The sequence below is a fragment of the Ochotona princeps genome, chromosome 33 (genome assembly GCF_030435755.1).
Source record: "Ochotona princeps isolate mOchPri1 chromosome 33, mOchPri1.hap1, whole genome shotgun sequence".
In the NCBI taxonomy this organism is placed as follows: Eukaryota; Metazoa; Chordata; class Mammalia; order Lagomorpha; family Ochotonidae; genus Ochotona; species Ochotona princeps.
In genome coordinates this window covers 1,659,128-1,679,932 of record NC_080864.1, presented here as the reverse complement: position 1 = coordinate 1,679,932, position 20,805 = coordinate 1,659,128, and the positions used below count along the sequence as shown (strand labels likewise).

At 66.4% G+C, this 20,805-nt stretch overlaps 3 protein-coding genes across 3 annotated transcripts; 2 read left to right on the top strand and 1 right to left on the bottom strand.

Annotated features, from left to right (window-relative positions):
• The first annotated feature begins 1,026 nt into the window (after positions 1-1,026).
• On the top strand, positions 1,027-6,374 carry DDA1 (DET1 and DDB1 associated 1). The gene is made up of 5 exons (XM_058657835.1): positions 1,027-1,183; positions 4,402-4,482; positions 4,864-4,915; positions 5,396-5,457; positions 6,051-6,374. Exons 1-5 carry the CDS (start codon positions 1,181-1,183, stop codon positions 6,159-6,161), a joined length of 309 nt encoding a protein of 102 aa, XP_058513818.1. The 5' UTR covers positions 1,027-1,180; the 3' UTR covers positions 6,162-6,374.
• A 1,379-nt stretch (positions 6,375-7,753) lies between these two features.
• Positions 7,754-16,514, bottom strand: ANO8 (anoctamin 8). The gene is made up of 18 exons (XM_058657910.1): positions 16,269-16,514; positions 15,547-15,657; positions 15,307-15,439; positions 14,976-15,114; positions 14,760-14,856; positions 13,974-14,090; positions 13,759-13,886; positions 13,503-13,664; positions 13,145-13,297; positions 12,911-13,037; positions 12,631-12,686; positions 12,389-12,463; positions 10,743-11,546; positions 10,459-10,650; positions 10,242-10,373; positions 10,048-10,158; positions 9,066-9,774; positions 7,754-8,365 (listed from the first exon to the last, which is right to left on the bottom strand). The coding sequence occupies exons 1-18, from the start codon at positions 16,378-16,380 to the stop codon at positions 8,025-8,027; spliced, it is 3,699 nt and encodes a 1,232-aa protein (XP_058513893.1). The 5' UTR covers positions 16,381-16,514; the 3' UTR covers positions 7,754-8,024.
• Positions 16,515-16,861: 347 nt separating this feature from the next.
• On the top strand, positions 16,862-20,324 carry GTPBP3 (GTP binding protein 3, mitochondrial). The gene is made up of 9 exons (XM_004595807.2): positions 16,862-17,048; positions 17,166-17,419; positions 17,614-17,700; positions 17,808-18,010; positions 18,173-18,245; positions 18,344-18,487; positions 18,620-18,785; positions 19,274-19,585; positions 19,685-20,324. The coding sequence occupies exons 1-9, from the start codon at positions 16,996-16,998 to the stop codon at positions 19,908-19,910; spliced, it is 1,518 nt and encodes a 505-aa protein (XP_004595864.2). The 5' UTR covers positions 16,862-16,995; the 3' UTR covers positions 19,911-20,324.
• The last annotated feature ends 481 nt before the right edge of the window (positions 20,325-20,805 follow it).

Here is a 20,805-nt window from a genome sequence, read left to right as displayed (position 1 = left end):
ACCTCAGGCCCCCAGGACCGACCCTGACCACTGGCCACAACCTGTTCTGTTGGAGCTGAATGTTGGGGTCCCAGCCCGGGCCCACCCAAGGACTGGCGTTGCCCGCCCCGACCCCCAACTTGGAAACCTCATTAAATATCTGCCACTGTCCGTATTGCCATGCTGTCTTCTTAAAAAAATATATATATTTTTTTATTTGAAAGGCAGATATACGGAGAGACAGATCCTCCATCTGCTGGGTCACTCCCCAAGTGGCTGCAGCAGCCAGCGATGAGCTGATCAGGAGCCAGGAGCTTCTTCCGGGTCTCCCACACGGGTGCAGGGTCCCAAGGCTTTGGGCCGTCCTCCACTGCTTTCCCAGGCCACAGGCAGGGAGCTGGATGGGAAGTGGAGCAGTTGGGACTTGAACCGGCGCCCACATGGGAGGCTGGTGTGTGCAAGGTGAGGACCTTAGCTACTAGACCCCACTCTGTCTTCTGTGTGCCGTGGGCAGTTCCTCCACCTGTTCCTTGGGGGGGTCACCTGCACCCCGAGGGCTGGTCAGGCGGGGGACTCGGCAACAGGGCAGAGGGGTCTGTAATTGGGGGTACTGGAGGACTGACTCCATGCTTGGTGGATCCCGGAGATCCCACAGGTGTGGGAGATGTTCCTAGATAGGGTGAATGTCAAGGGTAAGAGTTGGAGGAGAGTGTTGGGGTCCCATGTTTGGGGGAGCTGCCTGGGAGCCTCGAGAGACACTGAGGAGAAAGAAGGAGGAGTCAGGGAGACCTTGGGGAGGAGAGAACGCGGTGCTGGGGAGACGGGGAGACCTATGGCTGCTGTGAACTACCGCCTTCCAGTTGCGTGCCAGCTGTGAACTACAACTCCCAGGAGGGTGTGCGTAGCGGCCCCGCCCACTTCCGGGCCTCGCCTCCCTTTGGCTTCCCCGTCCCGGGCGGGGTTTTGCTTCTTCCACCGCACTTGGTCATCCCGGGAGGAGGCGTGGCGACCAATGGGCGCGCGAGCTGTCTGAGCCTGGCCAATGGGCGCGCGCGGAGGGTGGGCCTCGTGGGGGTGGGGCCTGAGCGCGGGCCAATGACGGCGGGCGCTGGCGCCATCACGGTGCGCTGTGCCGTGGCTGGAAGTTACTGTGCGGCGGCGGCGGCGGCGGCGGCGGCGGGGACGGCGGCGGAGGCAGAAGATGGTAAGGACGGCCTTCGCCATGGCGCCGCGGGCCTCGCGCTCCGCCGGCTCTGCCCTCGGGGCCCGCCATGCCGCCCCGGGCTCGGGCCCCGCCCCTCCGGCTGACCTATGGCTTCGACCCCCGCCCCACTCCTGCCACCTGGGCTGACCCCGCCCAGATCCGGCTCTGACCCCTGACCCCTTCGGGGCTTCCAAGGCCTTGACAACTCATTCATTTCCGGGTCGCGCGCTTGCCCGGGCCCCCGGAGCGCCCCCGGAAGTGGCCTGCGGTGGGGATGGGGGTGGGGGGTCTCCGAGATCCTCCCTGGACCCCGCCGATCCCCTCCTGGGTGGGGAAGGGGCGGTGCAGAAGCCGGTGGCCGACATCACCCCAATCCCCGCCCCGATCCCCGATCAAACCCCGATCCCCACTACCCCATTCCACCCCGATCCCCGACATCACCCCCAGTCTCACCCCCATCCCACCCAATCACCCCATCCCACCCCAATCCAACCCCGATCCCACCTCACCCCATCTCGACATCACCCCAATCCTCGGCCCATCTCACTCCATCCCTGATCAAACCCCCGATCCAACCCCCATCGCGATCTCACCCTGATTCTGCCCGGATCCCCATCAAACCCCCGGTCCCCACCTCACCCCCGTCCCAGTATCACCCCCCAGCCCCTGTCCTCACCACCAACCCCTGCCCGGCATCCTCCTCCTCCATCTGTCTTCTGAGAGGGAGCCCTGGGTCCCCCGCCTGGCCCTGCCCATTGAGGGGTGGGTGGAAAGGGGACGCGGCCTCCTGGTTGGGGTCTCTGACAGTGTGGGGAGGCAGCTGAAGCTGCTCTGCAGGGGTGATGGTGGGGCGTTTGGCCCCTGGAGACAGCTCTCACACTCCTGGAAATGGTGTGTGTGGTGGGGGCATGGGTGGAGGGGAGGTGGGAAGGCAGGCCTGGGGCCCCCCAGCTTTGGGATTGTTCTCAGTCTATCAGGGCACCCTGCACCCCACCCCAAGTCCTCCCGTAGATTCTGCGGAGCCCACCCAACCTGGCTGTTCTGCCTGGCGGCTTCCCCCTGTTCCCGGCTGGTCCCCTGGCTGGACCCCAGCCTCTCACCTGACACCTGCCATGGCCCTTGCCCAGCTCTGTGACATCGCAGCCCTGCCACGCTGGGGTGTTGAGTGAGGCTGCGTGTGTGCTCAGGGGCCGGAGTTGGGGTGGGGGACCCCTGCTCTCCCTTCAGCTCTCAGCACTCACATGGTCCCCAGACTGGCCGCCCCCAGGCTCCTGCACCGTCCTGGGCCTCTCACAGCAGCCACTGCCCAGGTTTCGGTTAGGCTAAGGACCAGAGGAGAGGCATATGCTGGGCTACTTGGCAAAGGGCAGCCTGTCTGCAGGGTGGGGCAGGGCCAGGCCACAACTGGGCTCCTGGGACACCAGCGATCGTCTCTGCCACCTCCCAGGGCGTCTGCATTGGAGATGGCATCCGGACCCTGACAGGGAGGAAGGCAGGCGTCTGGGCGGGTAGGCCTGGTGCCTTGCTGTGTGCCTGAGGCCGGAGCAGGATGGCACTGCATGCCCAGCCATGCAGTAGGAGCATTGGGGACCTGGTGTCACAGCCTTCCAGGTTCAGCCACCTCCCGTCACATTGCCCTGTTCAAGTCCTGACTGCCCTACTTCCCATCCAGCTCCCTGCCTGTGGCTTGGAAAGGCAGCAGAGGATGGCCCTAGGACACTGGGTGGCCACCTCCCAGCTTCAGCCTGGCCCAGCCCCACAATCACAGCAGCCATTTGAGGGACTGAGCCAGCAGATGGAAGATCTCTCTCTCTCTGTCTATCAATTAAATAGATGATTGTTTCGCTGAAAAGAGAAGAAAAGCTTGCCCCGGGGTGTGGGGCTGAGCTGTGGTTGGGGATGCAGGTCCGAGGGGCTTCGAATAGAGCTGCCCCCCTTCCTCCGGTTCTGGGCCATGCGGATCTTCGGGCACCTGCTGGCTGGGGGTGCGGTAGGGGCCTGCCTGTTGACATTCCAGTGCCCTGAGTTGGCCTGGGGGAGGTGGGGGCCCAGTGGGACTGGGGAGGGGCGCTGTGTCCCAGGAAGATCCCCCCCAGGAAGTTACAGGGGAGCTCCGGGCCTTTTGTACGGTCCAGGGTTCTGTTGTGTTTTTCTGAATGACCAAGTGAGCAGAGGTTGGAAGAAGGCTGAAGCTGGGAGGTGGAGAGGCCGGGCCTTGAACCTGTGTCCCCTCCTCCATGGCAGGCTGGCTGATCTTACACACATACACACACCACTGTGTCCTTGTCCTTGCCGTGGGGATGGGCAGCACCTGCAGGCGTCACACATACCCCTCCCATGCGTCTGCCCAGGCCTGACAGGGTCCAGAGGGCCTTGTAAGAGCCTTCCCAAAGCCCCGCCGTGGGGGGTTGGGAGCCAAGGGCATCCTCATGCTGGTGTGGACCCTCACCGGGTTAGCCCACCACGCACAACATCAGTATTCCATAGAGGCACCGGCTCATGTGCCAGTGCCTCCACTTCCCTTCCAGCTCCCTGCTTATGGCCTGGGAAAGGACGGCCCAAAGTCCTGGGACCCTGTACCCGCGTGGGAGACCTGGTGAAGTTCTAGGTTCCTGGCTTGGGTATGGCCAACCCTGGCCCTATTGTAGCCCGTTTAGGGATTGAACCAGCAGATGATGAAAAATCTGTCTCTCTCTGCCTCTCAGTAACTATGCATTTCCAGTAAACACAACAAAAAAGCTGTTCCCAAAATTACCCTGGGACTAACCATGCCCAGGATCCCCGCCCCCTGGCCTCCAGATGCTGGGGACACAGGCTCTGTCCCCACCTGGCCACCACCCCCTGATCCCTGGGGTGTGTGTCCACTGGCCAGCCTCCGTGTTGCCTGCTCCTGCTGCCCGTGTGGGCTGTGTCAGGTGGGGCCGGAGAATCGAGTCCAGCAGGCTCCGTGCCGTGTCCGTGTCCCGCCCCTGTGTGTTTAGTGAGTTACCAAGTACAGTGCCCCCTGGGAGCAGCCGCCATCTGCCATCCTGGGTTGCCCCTTTTCCCAGAGCCTCAGGGGGTCTGCCTGGTGCAGGCGTGTTGGGTAGCAGCGCTCCAGGGAGGGGAGGAAATGAGGGGGCCAGGGCACTGGACTGGGCCCTCAGCCACCCATGCACCCCGCCCCGTGTCTTACAGGCAGAGTTTTTTTAGTTTTTATTTTTATTTATATTTTTCAGGCAGATTTTTTGAAAGGATTGCCTGTGTACAACAAAAGCAATTTTAGCCGATTCCACGCCGACTCCGTGTGCAAAGCCTCGGTAGGCATGGTGGGCGCGTGCGCCAACCCCGGGGAGCTGAGGCGTACAGGGAGGTGTGGGATGGGGGGCAGGGTGGGGAGGTGGCAACGAGCAAAGCCTCGTGGCACGGTGGGCACGGACGCCGACCCCAGGAAGCAGCTGGGGCGCACAGGGAGGTGCGGGAGGAGCGACAAGTTGGGGAGGGCGGCAGTAGAGGCTAGAAGACGCTTAAGTGGTGTGGTCCTTAAGTGGTGTGGTCCGGTCAGCCCCGCGTCCTGGCGCGGCGTCCTGTGTGCGTGGAACGGGGGGATGCTGGAGGGAGGCGCCGGAGACCCCCACCCCCTCCCTGCCCAGACCCGCCCGCACCTCCTGACTCACCCCTGCCCCGCCCCCCTCCCGCAGAACCGGCGTCCCTCAGTCTACCTGCCCACTCGAGAATACCCCTCCGAACAAAGTAAGTAGCCGGAGTACCCGGGTCCTCGGCCTGGGGGCCCGCCGGCACCTGCCCCTCACTCCCGCGCCCCCAACTTGGGGACCTCCTGAGCTGACAGGTGTCCGTCTGCACGTGGGGTCCGCCAGCCGGCCCCAGACCGCACATGTAGGGGAGCCCAGAGCACCCCCCAACCACCATCACGCACACATACACCCAGGGCCTTGGGCGTAGTTGCTCGCACGCACGCGAGCACAGGGGTGTATGTGTGTGTGTGTGTGTGTGTGCGCGCGCGCGCGCGCGCACGGGGCTGGCTCCCCCAGAGAGGCCGGGGACCCTGCGCGTGGACCCTTTAGCTTGGAACACGAAACACGCAGGCAGGCGTCCGGGACTGCGCGCTCCCTCCCCTCCTCCCCCTCCCCATGCACCCTGGAGTCCCAGAACCCCCGGGCGGCGCCCACCCTGCGCCCCAGCGCTGAGTCTCGCCTTCTGGTCCTTCCCCAGTCATCGTCACGGAGAAGACCAACATCCTCCTACGTTACCTACATCAGCAATGGGACAAGAAGGTGGGTGAATAGGGCAGGGGGCGGCCCTGTGGGGGACCCAAAGTGGGGCCGGGGCCGGGGAGGACGGGGCTAAGGCAGTAGGAGCTCTCCAGGCCTGGCCCCCTCCCTGCAGCGCCTGGCAGCAGTCCTGGACGGAGGATTCGATGGTGTGGACCTAGAATTTGTTACTGTGCCCATCCCCTCCTCCCGCCCCATTTTCCTTTTAAATGGAAATCTCCCCGCGTCACTCCACAACTTAATCGCTTGGCTCTTCTGAGCAGTAGCGTGTGTGGAGTTGGAAGGGGAGTCCACAACCGTGACCTTGACCGTGTTGCTGCCCCCACTTCCCGGATGCCAGGGCCTCATAGGCCTTGTGTGTGGGGGGGGATCCCAGTAGCAGTAAAACACCTTACCCCAGATGCGCCCACCTTCCTGGACCCCTGGCCCCAGTTACGGGACACACGGAGCCGCTGGGGGCCCGTGGCCCTTGAGGGGGACCGTGCTGGGAGAGATGGCCGCCGCAGCTCCGGCTGGCTGGCTGGTGGGCCGCCCTAGGCTCCCGCACCCCCAGTGGAGACTTTCAGGCCCTGTCCTCGTCGCTTCCGTTCCCCTAGAATGCTGCCAAGAAGAGAGACCAGGAGCAGGTGGAGCTGGAGGGCGAGAGCTCTGCGCCGCCACGCAAGGTGGCGCGGACGGACAGCCCGGACATGCACGAGGACACCTAGGGCGCACGTCCCCGCCAGGCTCCTCGTGCCCGCGCGCCCGCCGCGTGTAAGCGCCCCCAGCCCGCGCGCCCCCGCCCGCCGCTCCCGCCCCACCCCGTCCGCATCACTTCCAACCTCATAGCTGTCGATGTATTTATTTTCCGTGAGTTTTTATTTATGCTGTAATCTGTCTTGGAGCGTTGGTTAAAGGGGCCGTCAGACCCAGTAGTGTGATGTCGTCGTCGCTAGATGCCTTTTACAAACCACATGGTTCGTTCCCGCCCTGCCTTCCCCACCTCCTCCCTGCCCCCTCCCCACCTCCTCCCTGCCCCTTCCTCCCGCCCCAGCCCGGGAAGCCCCAGGATGGCTGGGGGCCTCCTTCCCCCTCCGGGGACATCGGACATCGGAGTGGCCTTCTCTGCCCGCCCGCCCGTCTGCGCCATGCCTGGGGGCACCTCGGGGCATGGCCTTGCCTGGTGCGCGGTGGGGCACCGTCTGCCCCTTCTGGATCTTTCATTTTTTTTTTTTCTCACGGACTAGCTCCAGTGTCCACCCCCAATAAAAGGATGTTTCCTATCCCCTTGGCGTCTTTGCTCCGCCTACCCTGGCTGGAGGACAGAGCCCGGCTCATCCCCAAGGTCCACCCTGGCCTTGGCACGGGGAGGCCTGCGTGGCCCTGGGCCCGAGGTATGGCGCTGGTGGAGCGGGCATCTAGCAGGTTCTGGCTGCCTGTCGCGGCGTCTTCAAGGAGCCAGGCGGGAGTGGGGGAACGGGCACAGCGGCATCCTGCAGGTGTACCTGGGGGCGCCATGTGGGAGGGACGCTGCGGGCACCTGGCGGGAGTGGGCATGGACTCCCGAGGTGGGGGGAAGTCACAGCGAGCCGGCCTCCCCACCCTGAGGTGATGCAAGAGCCTGGGGGCCGCCCCCTCCCTGTCCCATGCCTCTGCTCCCTACAGTCAGAGAATCTGAGGTCTGGAACCTGCGGCTGTGTGTGCACACACACACACACTCACACACACACACACACACTCCCTCGGGCCAGAGCCTGGCCCATGGGCACGCTGGCTGCCGGTGCCTCCACCTCCGGGGTACTCTGCACCCCAACATTCTTCCACATGCCCACACTGCCCACCCCTTTCCACGCCGTGGAGCCCGCCTCTTCTGCCCCAGCCCTGAGGCTTGGCCACATCCGGGTGAGCTGGACCCGGGAGGGACTGGCTGGTCTCCTCCCACTCACAGCCACCGCCCAGAGGTCACACAAGACTCTTAATGAATGGGTGTGTAGCAGGCACCCCAATGCCTTGTCCTCAGCTTCAATATCTTGACTCTGCGTACTGCGGCAGGCCCCGCACCCCAGGTTCTCCTTGTCTCCACCCCCTCCCTCAGTGGCATCCCAGGAAGCCACGTGTAGCAGGTGCAACCGGTCCCCAAGGGGGCCAGCCTAGCCTGGGCTGTGGTTGAGTTCTCACAGCCCTCTGGCTTGGTCCTGCTGCTTCTCCCTGCTCCTGGGGGGTCTTGGAGAAAGCACCCTGTCCCCTTCAGGCCACTGGCATGGGGGAAGGGTCAGTCCCCCCCCCAGTGAGCACGCTGTCCACAAGGCCCCACCTCAGGCACTGTTGAAATATACTTTTTATTGCATTGTCTGCCGTCTTTACAAAAATATGACAAAATAAATTAAAAACAAATAAATAATCGCCTATTCTTTGTCATGTTTTCCTATTAGATTTTGTGTGTGTGTTTTGGGGGGAGGGGTGATTGGTGGCCTTTTATCTCCCCTCCTCCACCTCTTGGTCAAAAGGGAAGCGGCACATGGGGGTTCCCCCCTGCACACACACAGGGCCCTGGGAGGAGGCAGGGAGCACCCGCCTTGGGGCCGGAGGAGCTAATGCCAGCCGCTGGGCCAGCACACAGCCTGGGGGCTGGGGCTGGGCGAGGGCGCGGGGGTCGCGGGGGTCTCCGAGGCGGGCGGGGATGGTGGCGGCGGCGGCGGAGGGAGGCTGTAGAAGCTGGCGTCCCCCGGCAGCGGCTGCGCGCCGGGCGCTGGCCCGGCCAGGGCACAGGGCGGACAGTCGGTGGGCGCCGGGGCCGGGCGGGGGGCGGTGCCCTCGCCCCCGCAGCCCCACGGCCCGTCCCACTGCCAGCAGCCGGCGGGCGGCGTCGGGGGCCGGGGCGGCGGCGGCGCGGGGCTCCGGCGGGCGCGCAGGGCGGGGGCCGGCGCTGTCCCTGCGGGGGAGGCGAGACGGGCCGTTCCGGGGGAGCCGCCGCCCCCGGGGCCCGCGCCCCCTTCCCCGCACTCGCAGGCACATGGAAAACCCTTATTGCTTCAGATCAGAGACCAGGGCTGGGGGTGGGGGCTTGGGGCAGCCCCTGGGCACTGGCTCCTCCCAGCCTGGGGCAAGGGGCAGGAGGGAAACTGAGGCAATCCCTCCAGCCTCTGAGACCTCGGGCTGATCTCTAGGGGCCGAGGTTTGGAGGTACGCAGAACCACTGGGTGGGGCGGGGTGTGTGTGTCTGGGGCAGCTAGGCACAGCCTGTCTAGGGGGGGACCCTGAGCTTGCCGGGTGGGTGGCCCCAGCCTCCACTTCCAAGAAGGCCTCCGGAAACATGTGAGCTGCTGGGTGGGGCTTTGCATAGAGGCCTGGGGGGGCTGGGTGGAGTCCCCCCAGAGTGGACTGGGTAAAGAGGTCTGGTGGGGAAGGAGAGGCACCCTGGGAAAGGGGACAATGTGGGGGTCCCTCCTTGTTTGGGGGGGAGGCCAGCGAGGAGGGTCAGGCTCAGGGCTCCCAGCTCTCCAGTGGCCGGAGCAAGTGTCCTCGGACCTACTTCCCCCTAACACCCCGGCTGGCTCCAGCCCCGTCCCACCCTCGCCCTCAGCACCCCCAAGCCAGCTGGGCATCCCCACCCCCGAGTTAAAGCTTGTGACCTGAGCCTTCCTCCTCTGCCCGGGGCGCCTCCGGCTCGTCGGGTGCGGCCTCCTCCGCCTGCCCGCTCCGCTGGGCCCGGCCACTTCCACCGCCGCCTCCTGGGGTGCAGTCGGACCGCACCTGCCCTGCCGCTCCGTTGGAGCCGGTCTCGGCCCGGGCACCCCCAAAGGGGAACAGCTTGCCGGCGTGGAAGGCCTTGGGCGGCGAGTGGCTGCGCTCGGGGTCCCGCCGGGTCTCGGGCGACTTGAGGAATTTGAAGCTGAGAAAGGCGGGCAGACGGGTGTCGCCGGTGGGCGACTGGGCGGGGGGCGGCCGGGGCGCGGCGGTGCCAGCCCCCGTGGTGGCCAGCGAGGAGGAGGAGGACGCGGTCCCGGATGAAGACAGGAACTTGCCCTGCAGCGGTATGATTTGTTTGAGCTTCATGACGTTGTTGGGTGCCAGCAGGGACCCCGGGCGCTTGGGCCGCTCTCCCGCGCCGCTGCCCTTGGCCTTGGTGGAGGACTTGTCGGAGGAGGAGGACGAGGAGGCGGAGGAGGAGGCGGCCGGGGCGGCGGGGTCCTGCCCGGAGCCCTCAGCAGCGCGCGCCTCGTCGCGGCTGGCATCGCGCTCACGCCGGGCGTGGTGCTCCGCGTGGCGCTGGCGCTCCTCCTCCTCGCGCCTCCGTCGCTGCTGCTGCTGGTAGCGGTGCTGGGCCTGGCGCTCGTGTCGCTGTGTGGGTCAGGGGAGGAACCCGGGCCCGGGCGTCAGCCAGGGACCCGAGGGAGCGAGATCGGAGCTCCAAGGCTCATTGGGCACCCACTGGATGCCGCTTGTCACACCTCCCCCATCTCCATTCCCTTCCAATGATGCAGCCGCCACCTGCAGCAAGGATGCGGCACCCAGGACCCATCCACCGCCCACCATATCCACACAGGAGAGCAGGAAGGAGCTCCTGGCTTCCCTGCCTGACCCAGCCCCGCCGGGCCATCCCCGTCTGGCTACCTTGAAGGCCTCCCGCCGCTGGTACTCCAGTTTGGCCATTTCCTCGGCCACCCAGCCCGGGATGTCTGGGATAGCAACGTGGATGAGGTACTTGAGAAGTAGAGCAAAGTGCTATGGGGATAGAGATGTGACTGTAGGCTCCACAGCAGCCATCATGCTCTCCCTCGGAGGAAGCGGGGTGTCCACCAGCCTACCTCAAGCACCACCACAGACACGATGGCCGCCTCCGGGCTCAGCCAGGGGAAGAGGCGCTGCAGCTGCCCGCACTGGCCGATGAGGTAGCAATTGACCACGATGGCTAGCACGCCCATGGCCTCCATGACCTTCTGCAGGGGTGGGGCGGGGGGAGAGGGAGGTTCAGGTGGGGTGGGAGGGTCCCTGGCTGCTCCTGCTCCCCGCGCCGTGGCCCACCTGCCACTGGCCGATGCTCCCCACGCGCTGGCCGAAGGGCCGCTGCAGGCCGGTGCAGAGCTTGAAGGCGTCACTGCGGATCTCAATGAGGTTGTTGATGAGCGCGCAGAGCGCGGCCAAGGGGAAGGCGGACGAGAAGAGGACCACGTAGCCGAACTGCACAAACATCTCCTGGTAGTCCTGGAAGGTGTCCTGGAGAGGTGGTGGTGCCAGAGCCGCTTCAGGGTGCCTGCCTCGCTGAGCCCACCCGTTCCTCCGGGACCACCCTGACCCCCACACCTCACCTCGTATTTCTTCATGCAGCTCTCCAGCTCGGCCTGGGTCAGCTGTGGCGAGTGCTCCTCCTCGGGTGGGTCGATCCAAGACGACCGGTTCTGTCGCCTCTGCTTCCCGGCGGACTCACCCGTGGAACTGGGCTCAGGGTCCGGGCCGCCATCGGGCCCCTGGTCTCGCCCCTCGCCCCCGGCCCGGCGCAGCAGGACGGTTGGGGGCTCGCTGCGTTCGGGGCTACCGGCTGCCCCCTCGGTCTCGTCGTCATCCTCTTCCTCGGTCAGGGTGAACACACCCGGTTCTAGACCCTTCTCCACCATGGTGGGGCTGCCCTCCTCCAGGAAGGCTTCCGGGCTTGGCCCTGGCCGCCGCCGCCCGGCGCCCCTTTCAGCAAAGCTGACCTTCTTCATTCGGAGCCCGCAATCCAGCAGGCCACCTTCCTCGCCCTCTTCCTCCTCCTCTTCTTCCTCTTCTTCTTCCTCCTCCTCTTCCTCTTTGCCTCCCTGCAGCCCATCCCCCATCTCCCCACCCTCCCCTGCGGGCTGCCGTGTCACAGTGGTCGCTGCCTCTTCTTCCTCCTCAGGCGCCCCACAGCCCCCACGGAGGCATCGGTGACTCCCGCTGCCCTCCTGGGCCTGGGGTTCCAGGCGGCGGGGCACAGGGTGCCGGAGGCTCAGCAGGCCCAGCAGGGCGCGGGCCAGCTCCCAGATGGCACGAAGGCCCAGCTCGCCGCGGCCCAGCCGTCGGTACAGGTGCGGCTGCAAGACCTCGCGAACGTTCTGCAAGAACTGGCGGGTGATCAAGAGCGTGGCCAGCATCTGCAGGCAGGAAGAGGGGACGAGAAAGGTCACGTGGGGGCATGCAGTGGGCGTGGGGTGGGTGGGGGTGCACCCACTCTCCCCAGCCTGCGGTGCTCAGAGGGCTCACATACACCCCCCAGCCCAGCTCCCCAGCTGCTTAGCCACGCCCCAGGTGGCTTGGCCACACCCCTTGGTGGTGGCTCGGCCACACCTTTCAGTGGGCCCACCACGCCCTTCAGTGGCTCGGCCACGCCCATTTGCTTATTTAGCCACACCCTGGTGTCTTGGTCACACCCATTGGTGGCTTTGGCCACGCCCTTCAGTGGCCTGGGATATCCTTGGCCTCCCCAAACGGCAGACTGCCCCTAGTGGGCAGGGCAGGGGCATCTCCACCTGTGGTGGACTTAGCTAAGCACCCAGGGCCTCCTGTGGCGGCCCCCCTCGGAACCTCCCCCTTCTCCTCCCAGTATACATGCGCCCTGCATCTGCTTGGGGTGACCCAGAATGGGGGGAGCCCCCCAGCAACAACTCCACAGCCGCCCACCCGGCAGGCTGCTACCCCCTGCCCGTACTTTGGCCCGGACCGCGAACAGGAGGCCCCGGAGGGAGAGGAGTAGCAGGCGGAACCGCAGGGCCACGAGCGGGACCAGCACCGCCCGCAGCTGCCGCTCGAGGCTCTGGGACAGGGACAAGATGAGCAGGAGCTGTGGAGGGACCGACGGACAGGTGGACAAGCAGATGCGGAAAGGAGGAGGCGACAGACAGAGAGGAGAGAAGGATGGAGGCGGGGGGAAGGGGCTTCTGGCTGGCCGCCCCCCGACCGGGCGCCACCAGGGCAGGGGCGCAGGGGGACGGCTCACCTCTTTGAGCCGCTCCATGTCCTTGAGGTAGAATCCAATGTAGAAAAGACTCAAGTAGGAGTTGACGAATTGGAACTAAACGGGGCAGGTGGGGTGGGGCGGTCACCTTGCTGGGCGTGGCCAGCTGCATCCCTGCCCCACCGCCCTGCAGGTGTGGCCAGCTGCATCCCTGCCCCACCGCCCTGCAGGTGTGGCCAGCTGCATCACTGCCCCACCGCCCTGCAGGTGCACCTGCTGCTCACCAGGACCACTTTGATAATAAGGTGCTTCTCGTAGGCGCTCTCCAGCCGGTAATTCTCTAGGGGAGGCCGGGGGGGACGGGCCGGGTGAGGGCTAGCTCGGCCTTCCCACCCTACCTGCACCCACCCTGGCCAGCACCCACCCTGGCCTGCACCCACCTTACCCACACCCACCCTGGCCTGCACCCACCCTGGCAGGCATCCCCCCTGGCTGGCATCTCCCCTGGCCTGCACCCACCCTGGCCAGTACCCACCCTGGCCTGCACCCACCACCAGGCCGTACCCATGTCGTTGAGCCATATGGCAAGCTTCTTGTAGCCCTCAGCACACAGGCTGACCAGCAGGGCCAGCACGACCTTGGGGAGGAAGCGTGCCAGGCGGGGCAGCCCCTTCACGCTCAGGACCAGCTCCTGCGTGGGGGGCCAGACAGGGGACGGGAGGCTGGGTTTGTTTGTAGTTCAGGCCATGGGCCAGGCAGGGCTGGGCTGGGCAGGGGTGGGAGGCTTGGGAGCGGCACCTGCAGCTGGAAGCAGCCAAGCATGAGCAGGAAGACGCAGGCCAGGCAGCCCAGGCACAGGGGCAGGCTGACCAGCAGCTGGAAGAGTAGCCGCTTCCAGGGAGGATAATAGAACTCCTCGGCGCGCGTCACGGGGCTGATGCGCCGCACGCCCTGATGGGGACGGGGATGGGGCGTGAGGTCAGCAGGGGGAGAGGGACAGGCTACGCCCTGAGGCCACAGGCTCTGCTCCCAGCTGACCGCCCCCCAGGCTGTGTCTCTGTGTATGTGTGAGGAGGGACTCCATGCTCCACTCCATCCCGCATCCTGCTCTCTCGAGCCGAGGCCCCTGCCTCCCCACTCTCCTGTTCAGACCGACCCTGAACTGTGGCCGTGGTTCCTCAATGGCCTCTCCTGGAGAGTCCAGCGTCCCCCATTTGTAGGCCAGCTCCGCCCCCCGGCGCTTCCACTCCTCCAGGAAGAGTGTGGACCAGATGACGTTGAAGAGCGCGAAGACCACGCAGGACACGTCACGGCTCGTCTGTGTGCATGGGGAGGCGGGCAGGCCATGGGTCCGTGGAGAAGGGGTGCCTTGGGGGTGTAGGTGGGGACCGTCCAGACCACCGCCCCAGTACCTGGTCCGCCTCAGTGAACGTATACAGGACAGAGCCAAAGACAGCCGGATAGACCATAGCCGACGTGTAGAAGCCCAGCCAGGCAAAGTACATGGCAATCTTCACTCCGAAGTACTCGCAGATGTCATCTGGGCCACAACGGTCCCCATCAGCCATGTACTCCCCGGGGCCACCCCGTCCTCCCCCCCAGAACCCCAACCTCTTCGGGGCCGCACCTAGAGGCTGGTTCTCACACACAGCCTGCACCCATGACTTCATGAGGCGGTTCAGGATACGCTGTTCATGCACTGGGAACACCTGTTGGATGATGCCACGGGCGGCCAGCTCCGGGACTGCGGTGGGGAAGGGGAGGGGTGTGGGGGGTGCAGGTGCGCCCCCCCGCCCCTGCCTGCAGCACCCAGAGTTCCCAGCCTGGCCATGTTCCCTGGAGGACTGGGAGCCACAGTGCGCCTAGGGGACCACAGCCCGCTTCGGGGTCCACAGCCCACCTTGTGGACCACAACTCGCTTGGGGGACCACAGCCCAACTTGGGGACCATGGCCCGCCTGGAGGACCACGACCTGCCTCAGGGACCACAGCCCACCTCAGGGACAGCGTCTTCTCCCCCCTGGGAGGCAGCAGGTCTGGGTAAATGGCCAGGGACAGGAAGGGGGCGCCTGGCAGAGGCTCTCCAGAAAGCTCTGATTGGGTTTGTGGCCTTGGACAGGCACGCAAGGACACAAGGCAGGTGTCTCCACATTCAGGACAATGGGGCGCTGTCCGTGGTGCTGGCCACGTCCCCTGCCCACTGATCAGGTTGACCACACCCTCTGCCCTGATTAGGCTGGCCACACCCTCGCCCTGATTAGACTGACCACGCCCCCATCAGGCTGGTCACACCCTCACCCTGGTTAGACTGACCACTCCCCCATCAGGCTGGCCACACCCTCGCCCTGGTTAGGCTGCACTTTCTCAGGCCCCACCCACCCTGCCCGCCCACAAGGAGCCGCCCCCTCGCTCACTGATGGGCTGGTCTTCCAGGAAGCGCACGTTGTGCAGCGCCTCGCCCTGCTTGGCCCGCAGGTTCTGCAGCCAGAAGCGGATGATGCTCTGTCGCTCCTGTGGGGGAGGGTGGGGGGACGTGAACTTCCCCGGAAGCAGGGGGAAGACGACAGGGGGATCACGGGGGGGGGGATGGACCCCCACTTGGCAGGGAACCCCGAGGGCTGGTCCCCCACCTGGGAGGTGAAGAATTGCATCTCGCTCTCCACATTCTCATAGATGAAATCCTCTTCACAAGAGAAGCCGCGGGTGCCGCCACCAAACTCAGCCTTCACGGCTTTGCGCAGCCCCAGCTCGTCCGCGCCCCGGAGCAGGCTGTGGGGGCAGGAGGAGGGCAGGTCGGCTCAGAAGTGGCAATTAGGCTGCCCTAATCGTGGCAGCCCCTCTGTGTGGGTGGTGCAGGGCAGGCAGGGCAGGGCAGGGTCAGCAGAGGCTGGGGGCTGGCGTGGCTGGTGCAGGGCAGGCAGGGCAGGGCCAGCAGGCCGGGGCCTTGGGGCTGGGACTCGCCTCTCGTAGGTGGCTGTGACGAAGAAGGCGTAGGCACGCGTGTGACGGTGGTGGCGCACTTGCACGATGAGTTCGGGGATGCCCACCCGGACGCGGTTCAGCAACCAGAGCAGCGTGTGGTCATCGGTGGTGTCTGCCGAGGGGCACAGGGACCGTGGACTTGGCCCCACCTGGGGCGAGCAGGCGGGCATGCACACGCAGCAGGAGCGGGGAGGCAGAGCACATGGGGGGGGGGGTTACCTGGGAACGTCATTAGCACGTCACAGTTCTCCGTGGGCACCGTCTTCATCCACGCCTTGTGGGACACCAGGTAGCGCCCGGCTTGCAGAAGCCGCTTGCCGAACAGCTTGTCTGGGGGGCGGAGTGGGGCGCCGAGCCAGGCAGGACCCGGTCAGGCCTGCACCTCCTGGCACCTGCCGAGCCCATCCCCTCTAGGTCCTCTGTACCCATCTTACTCTTCCCCGCCAGGCCCAGCTCCACCTCTCGGATCCACAATGGGACGCAGCAGCCTTAGCAAAGCGACGTCCTTCCGGCAAGCCCCCCTCTATGGGTGCGACGCTCGCCCCCACCCCCACTTCACAGGTAAGCAAACTGAGACCCAAAGGCACATAATCCATTTTTTTTTAAAAGTGCCCAAGGTCACGCAGCCCAACTGGGACTCGAACCCACGCAGGACCGTGAGATCAAAGGCGTTATCCCTTTCTGGGTCGCAGTACACTCTCGCAGCTCCCCAGCCTCCACCCCTAGATTGGGGGGTCCCCTCGGAGGGGTGTGTCCTGGGGACACCCCTTCACCCCTTCTGCCCCGGGCCCACTGCCTGCACCACCCCAGCCCCACCCGGCCCGGTCACCGCCGCAGCGCTGGGGCCGCCAAGGCCTGGATGGTCCCCGGCACCGTGTCCCCGCGTCGCCCCTTGGGCAGCGCGCGCCCCATGCACCTGCTCCCTGGCCAGGGGCGCATACCCAGCACTCCGGCCGCGGGGGCTGCAGGTTCGCCCTCGGGCGGCGGCCTCTTGCCCCGCTCGCCCTCCGGGGCCGTGCCCCCTGCAGCAGCAGCGGCAGCGGCGTCGGCCATGGCGAGCACGGCTGCAGGCCCGGGGCTCCCTGCGGGGTCCCCCCCGCCTCCACGAGCGAGCGCGCAGCCGGAGGAGGAGACAAAGGCCGCGCCCGCCCGCGTCGGCCCCAGCGCCGCTTCTCGTCCCCGCCCGCGCCGAACTTCCAGCCGGCCGCCGCGCGTGCGCCTGCGCGTGGCCCGGCCCCGCCCGCGCGGGGCTCCAGGCTTCCCTTCCCTTCCCGCCCACTCGCGTCTTGGGTGCTCGTCGCCGCCCGCACCGAGGGCGCAGGCAGCGTCTCCCTACTCCCCGCCCGCGCTGGTCGAGAACCAGAGAATCAGCTGCTCCTTCGTCCCGGCCCGTCGCCGCCCTAGGACTCCTACATTCGGTCCAACGTTGCCCAGAGGGACACCCTTTTGGCTTGCACGCCTCCTCCCTGCCGTCCAACCTGCCCCCCAGATCACCCAGTGACATCCAAGATCTGCCTCCGGGGGGGGCGGGAGTTTACCCCACGTGCCCAATGGACGTCCTGCATCGCTGAACATGTTACCAATCACGGCGAGGGGAAGGCGGGACCTCCTGCCCGAAGTTGAAGCCGTGCAGGAAGGTCGGGCAGGACGGTGGCGGATTTGAAATCCATGTGGCGGTGGCTGTGGACCCGGGCGGTCCTGGCGGCCGCGGGGCCTCGCAGGTGGGTGAGCCGGGGATGGAGGGGCTGTGGGTGCAGGGCGCCGCTGCTGGGGCCCCAGGCTCGCTGCAGACCCGGGCTGGGCCCATGCCCGGACTCAGCCGCCCTGTCCCTCCGCAGCGCCTGCAGCTGCCGGGGTTGCAGCAGCAGCAGCTCGGCCCCCGCCGCCGGCACCACCATCTTCGCTCTGAGCTCGGGCCAGGGCCGCTGCGGGGTCGCCGTGATCCGGGCCAGCGGCCCTGCCAGCGGCCACGCGCTGCGGAGCCTCACGGCGGCCCGGGACCTGCCCCCCGCCCGGCGCGCCAGCCTGCGTCTGCTCAGCGACCCGAGCTCCGGGGAGCCCCTGGACCGAGCGTTGGTGCTGTGGTTCCCAGGTGAGGGTGAGGGGGTGAGGAGGTGAGGGTGAGGGTGAGGAGGTGAGGGGGTGAGGAGGTGAGGGTGAGGGGGTGAGGGGTAAGGGGGAGGGTCCAGGACAGGCGCTGCACCTGCCAGCCCCGTGGCACAGTGCACCACCCCTCCTAGCCAGCCCGGTTCCCCACCTCCTGACTGCTCTCCTTCACCGCGCGAGGTCCCCATAGCTTCACGGGTGAGGACTGTGTGGAGTTCCACGTGCACGGAGGCCCGGCCGTGGTGAGCGGCGTCCTGCAGGCATTGGGTGAGCCACTAGCTGTTGCCCGTGGGTGTCTGGGGGGTGCTGGTGGTGGTGGGTGGCTGGGTCACTCAGGACCCTCCCTGCCCCCACCATGGGGAGTCTCCCCGCAGGCAGTGTGCCAGGGCTGCGGCCTGCCGAGGCGGGCGAGTTCACCCGCCGGGCCTTCGCCCACGGGAAGCTCGACCTGACCGAGGTGGAGGGACTGGCAGATCTGATCCACGCGGAGACAGAAGCGCAGCGGCGCCAGGCACTGCGACAGCTGGACGGCGAGCTGGGCCAGCTGTGCCACAGCTGGGCAGAGACCCTCACCAAGGCAGGTCCCTCGGCTGCCCATTCCTGGTGCCCGACACCTGGTCGGCCATGGCCTGCCTGATCGCCCCCCATCTGGGCAGCGCCCAGTCCCACGTGCCGCTTCCAGCCGCATCTGGGTGGCTTCTGAGCACCCCGAGCGCCCACCCGTCCTTCCTGCCCCCAGGCGCTGGCGCACGTGGAGGCCTACATCGACTTTGGTGAGGATGACAACCTGGAGGAAGATGTCCTCGATCAAGGTGCCCCGGGGACAGGGGGCAGGGCAGGGTGGAGCTGCCTCTCCTCAACTCCCCCTCCAAGGCCCCTCACTCGCTCCTCTCTGCTCTGCCACCCTCAGCCCACAAGGATGTGCGGGCCCTGGAGGCTGCCTTGGACGCGCATCTGCGAGACGCGAGGCGGGGTCAGAGGCTCCGCTCCGGGGCACATGTGGTGGTCACCGGGCCCCCCAACGCGGGCAAAAGCAGCTTGGTCAACCTGCTGAGTACGTGGGCACAGGGAGGGAGGGGCTGCGTGCCCTGGCCTGACCCCAGCTCTCCCCCTTGGGCTGGAAGGCCATGTCCATCGTGTCCCCCAGTGCCCTGGCCTGAGCCCCTTACCCTCTCCCCACCCCCAGGCCGGAAGCCCGTGTCCATCGTGTCCCCCGAGCCGGGAACCACCCGTGACGTGCTGGAGACCCCAGTGGACCTGGCTGGCTTCCCAGCATTGCTGAGTGACACAGCGGGACTGCGGGATGGCGTGGGGCCAGTGGAGCAGGAGGGAGTGCGGCGTGCCCGGGAGAGGTGAGCAGGCAGGGCTGGGCACTGGGGGCACTGGGACCAGACCTGGGGATACTGCGTGTGCTGGGGACAGGCAGTGGGGGCTCTGGGACTGGACCTGGAGGCACTGGGACCTGACCTGGGGGTACTGGGACTGGGCACTGAGGCACTGGGGGTGCTGGGACTGGGCACTGAAGCACTGGGGGTGCTGGGACCTGACCAGGACCCTCACCCTTCCTCCAGCTTTTCTCTGTGGTATTTGCCATAAACCCCGCCCCTTCAATACAGCCCCGCCCACCAACAGCCAAGCCCCGCCCTTGCAGCACCACGCCCTTGCGCTGCCCCGCCCCTTTGGCCAGCCACACCCCTCGCTGTGCCACGCCCCTCGTTCTGCCCCATCTCTGCCACGCCCCTTCCACAACTTCCACCCATGTGCGACGCCCCGCCCCTTGGTCTTGGCCCCGCCCCCGGCCCAACGCCTCCGTGGCTGCTCTCTCTCCTCCGCCCTGCAGGTTGCAGCAAGCTGACCTGGTCCTGGCGGTGCTGGACGTCTCGGACCTGGGCTCCTCCGCCAGCCGCCACTTCCTGGCCTCGGTCGTGGGTCCGCGGTGCAGCCTGAGCCCCGGTGGGCACCAGCAGCGCCTGCTCCTGGTGCTCAACAAGGCGGACCTGCTGCCCGGCGCAGGCCAGGACCCGGAGCCCCGGCTGCCCGGCGCAGGCCAGGACCCCGAGCCCCACCTACCCCCGCACCTGCTGCTGTCCTGTCTGACGGGCGCGGGCCTGGATGACCTGCTGGAGGCGCTGCGGACGGAGCTGGCTGCGCTGTGAGCTTGCTTACCCCCCACGCCTGTAGCCCCAGAGCGCCCCAGCTCGGCGTGCGCCCCCTCTGAGGCCGGCTGCCCGGTTTGTGTCTCCTTCGGCAGGTGCGGGGACCCGGCGGCCGGCCCTCCGCTGCTGACGCGCGCCCGGCACCTGCACCACCTGCGCGCCTGCCGGGATGCCCTGGCGCACTTCAGGCCGGCGCGGGACCTGGCGCTGGCGGCCGAGGCGCTGCGCGTGGCCCGCGGGCACCTGACGCGCCTCACGGGCGGCGGCGGCACCGACGAGCTCCTGGAGCTCATCTTCCGGGACTTCTGTGTGGGCAAGTGAGCAGAAGTGAGAAACGCTCCAGTGGCCTAAGGCATCTCTTTCTAGAACTTTCTGTACGCCTGTGGATGCCACGTTCCAATCTGTGTATAGTTTTGTTTCCCATTAAAGGAAGCTTTCTGTGTATTGAAAAGAAGGGAAAGTAGTGACACAGGGAGACAGAAAGATCTTTCACCCACTGGTTCACTCCCCAAGTGGCCACAATAGCCGGAGCTGAGCTGATCTGAAGCCAGGAGCCAGGAGCATCTCTCAGGTCTCCCACGCGGGTGCAGGGTCCCAAGGCTTTGGGTCGTCCTCCACTGCTTTCCCAGGTCACAGGCAGGGAGCTGGATGGGAAGTGGGGCAGCCGGGACATGAACCACCAGCCAAAAGGAATGTCAGCGCTTGCAGGTGGAGGATTAGCTAGTTGAGCCATAGTGCCAGCTCCAAGGGTACAAACGTCTTACCCGCTCATCTCTGCCCATCTCCAATGTTATGATGTTGGTCACTCTATAAATGATTGTTCCTTTCTATTTCCTGCACTTGCCGGAACCCAGGGGTCCTGCGCCCCTGCAGGCCACAGTCTGCTCTCCTTGGCTCCCTCAGGGCCGTGTTACCCTCGTCAGTGGCTCCACGTGGACCACATGCTGCGTGGCTTGTTCTGGTGGTACAGGACACTCCGGGGGGGATGCTGGCTGGCCACCCCCAGCTTGGCTTCCAGCTCAGTGCAGATGCTCAGGACACACAGCCACACGCTAGGGGAGGGCCTGGGTGCGAGTGTCTGGGCTGTTGGGGTTCTGGTCCAGCACTTGCCTGGGCACACCTTGGAAGGTGCTCAGGGTGCCTCTCCAGTGCCTGCCTCGCATACCCTGGAGGCTCTCAGGGTGCCAGTCCAACACCCTGCCCAGCACACCCTGGA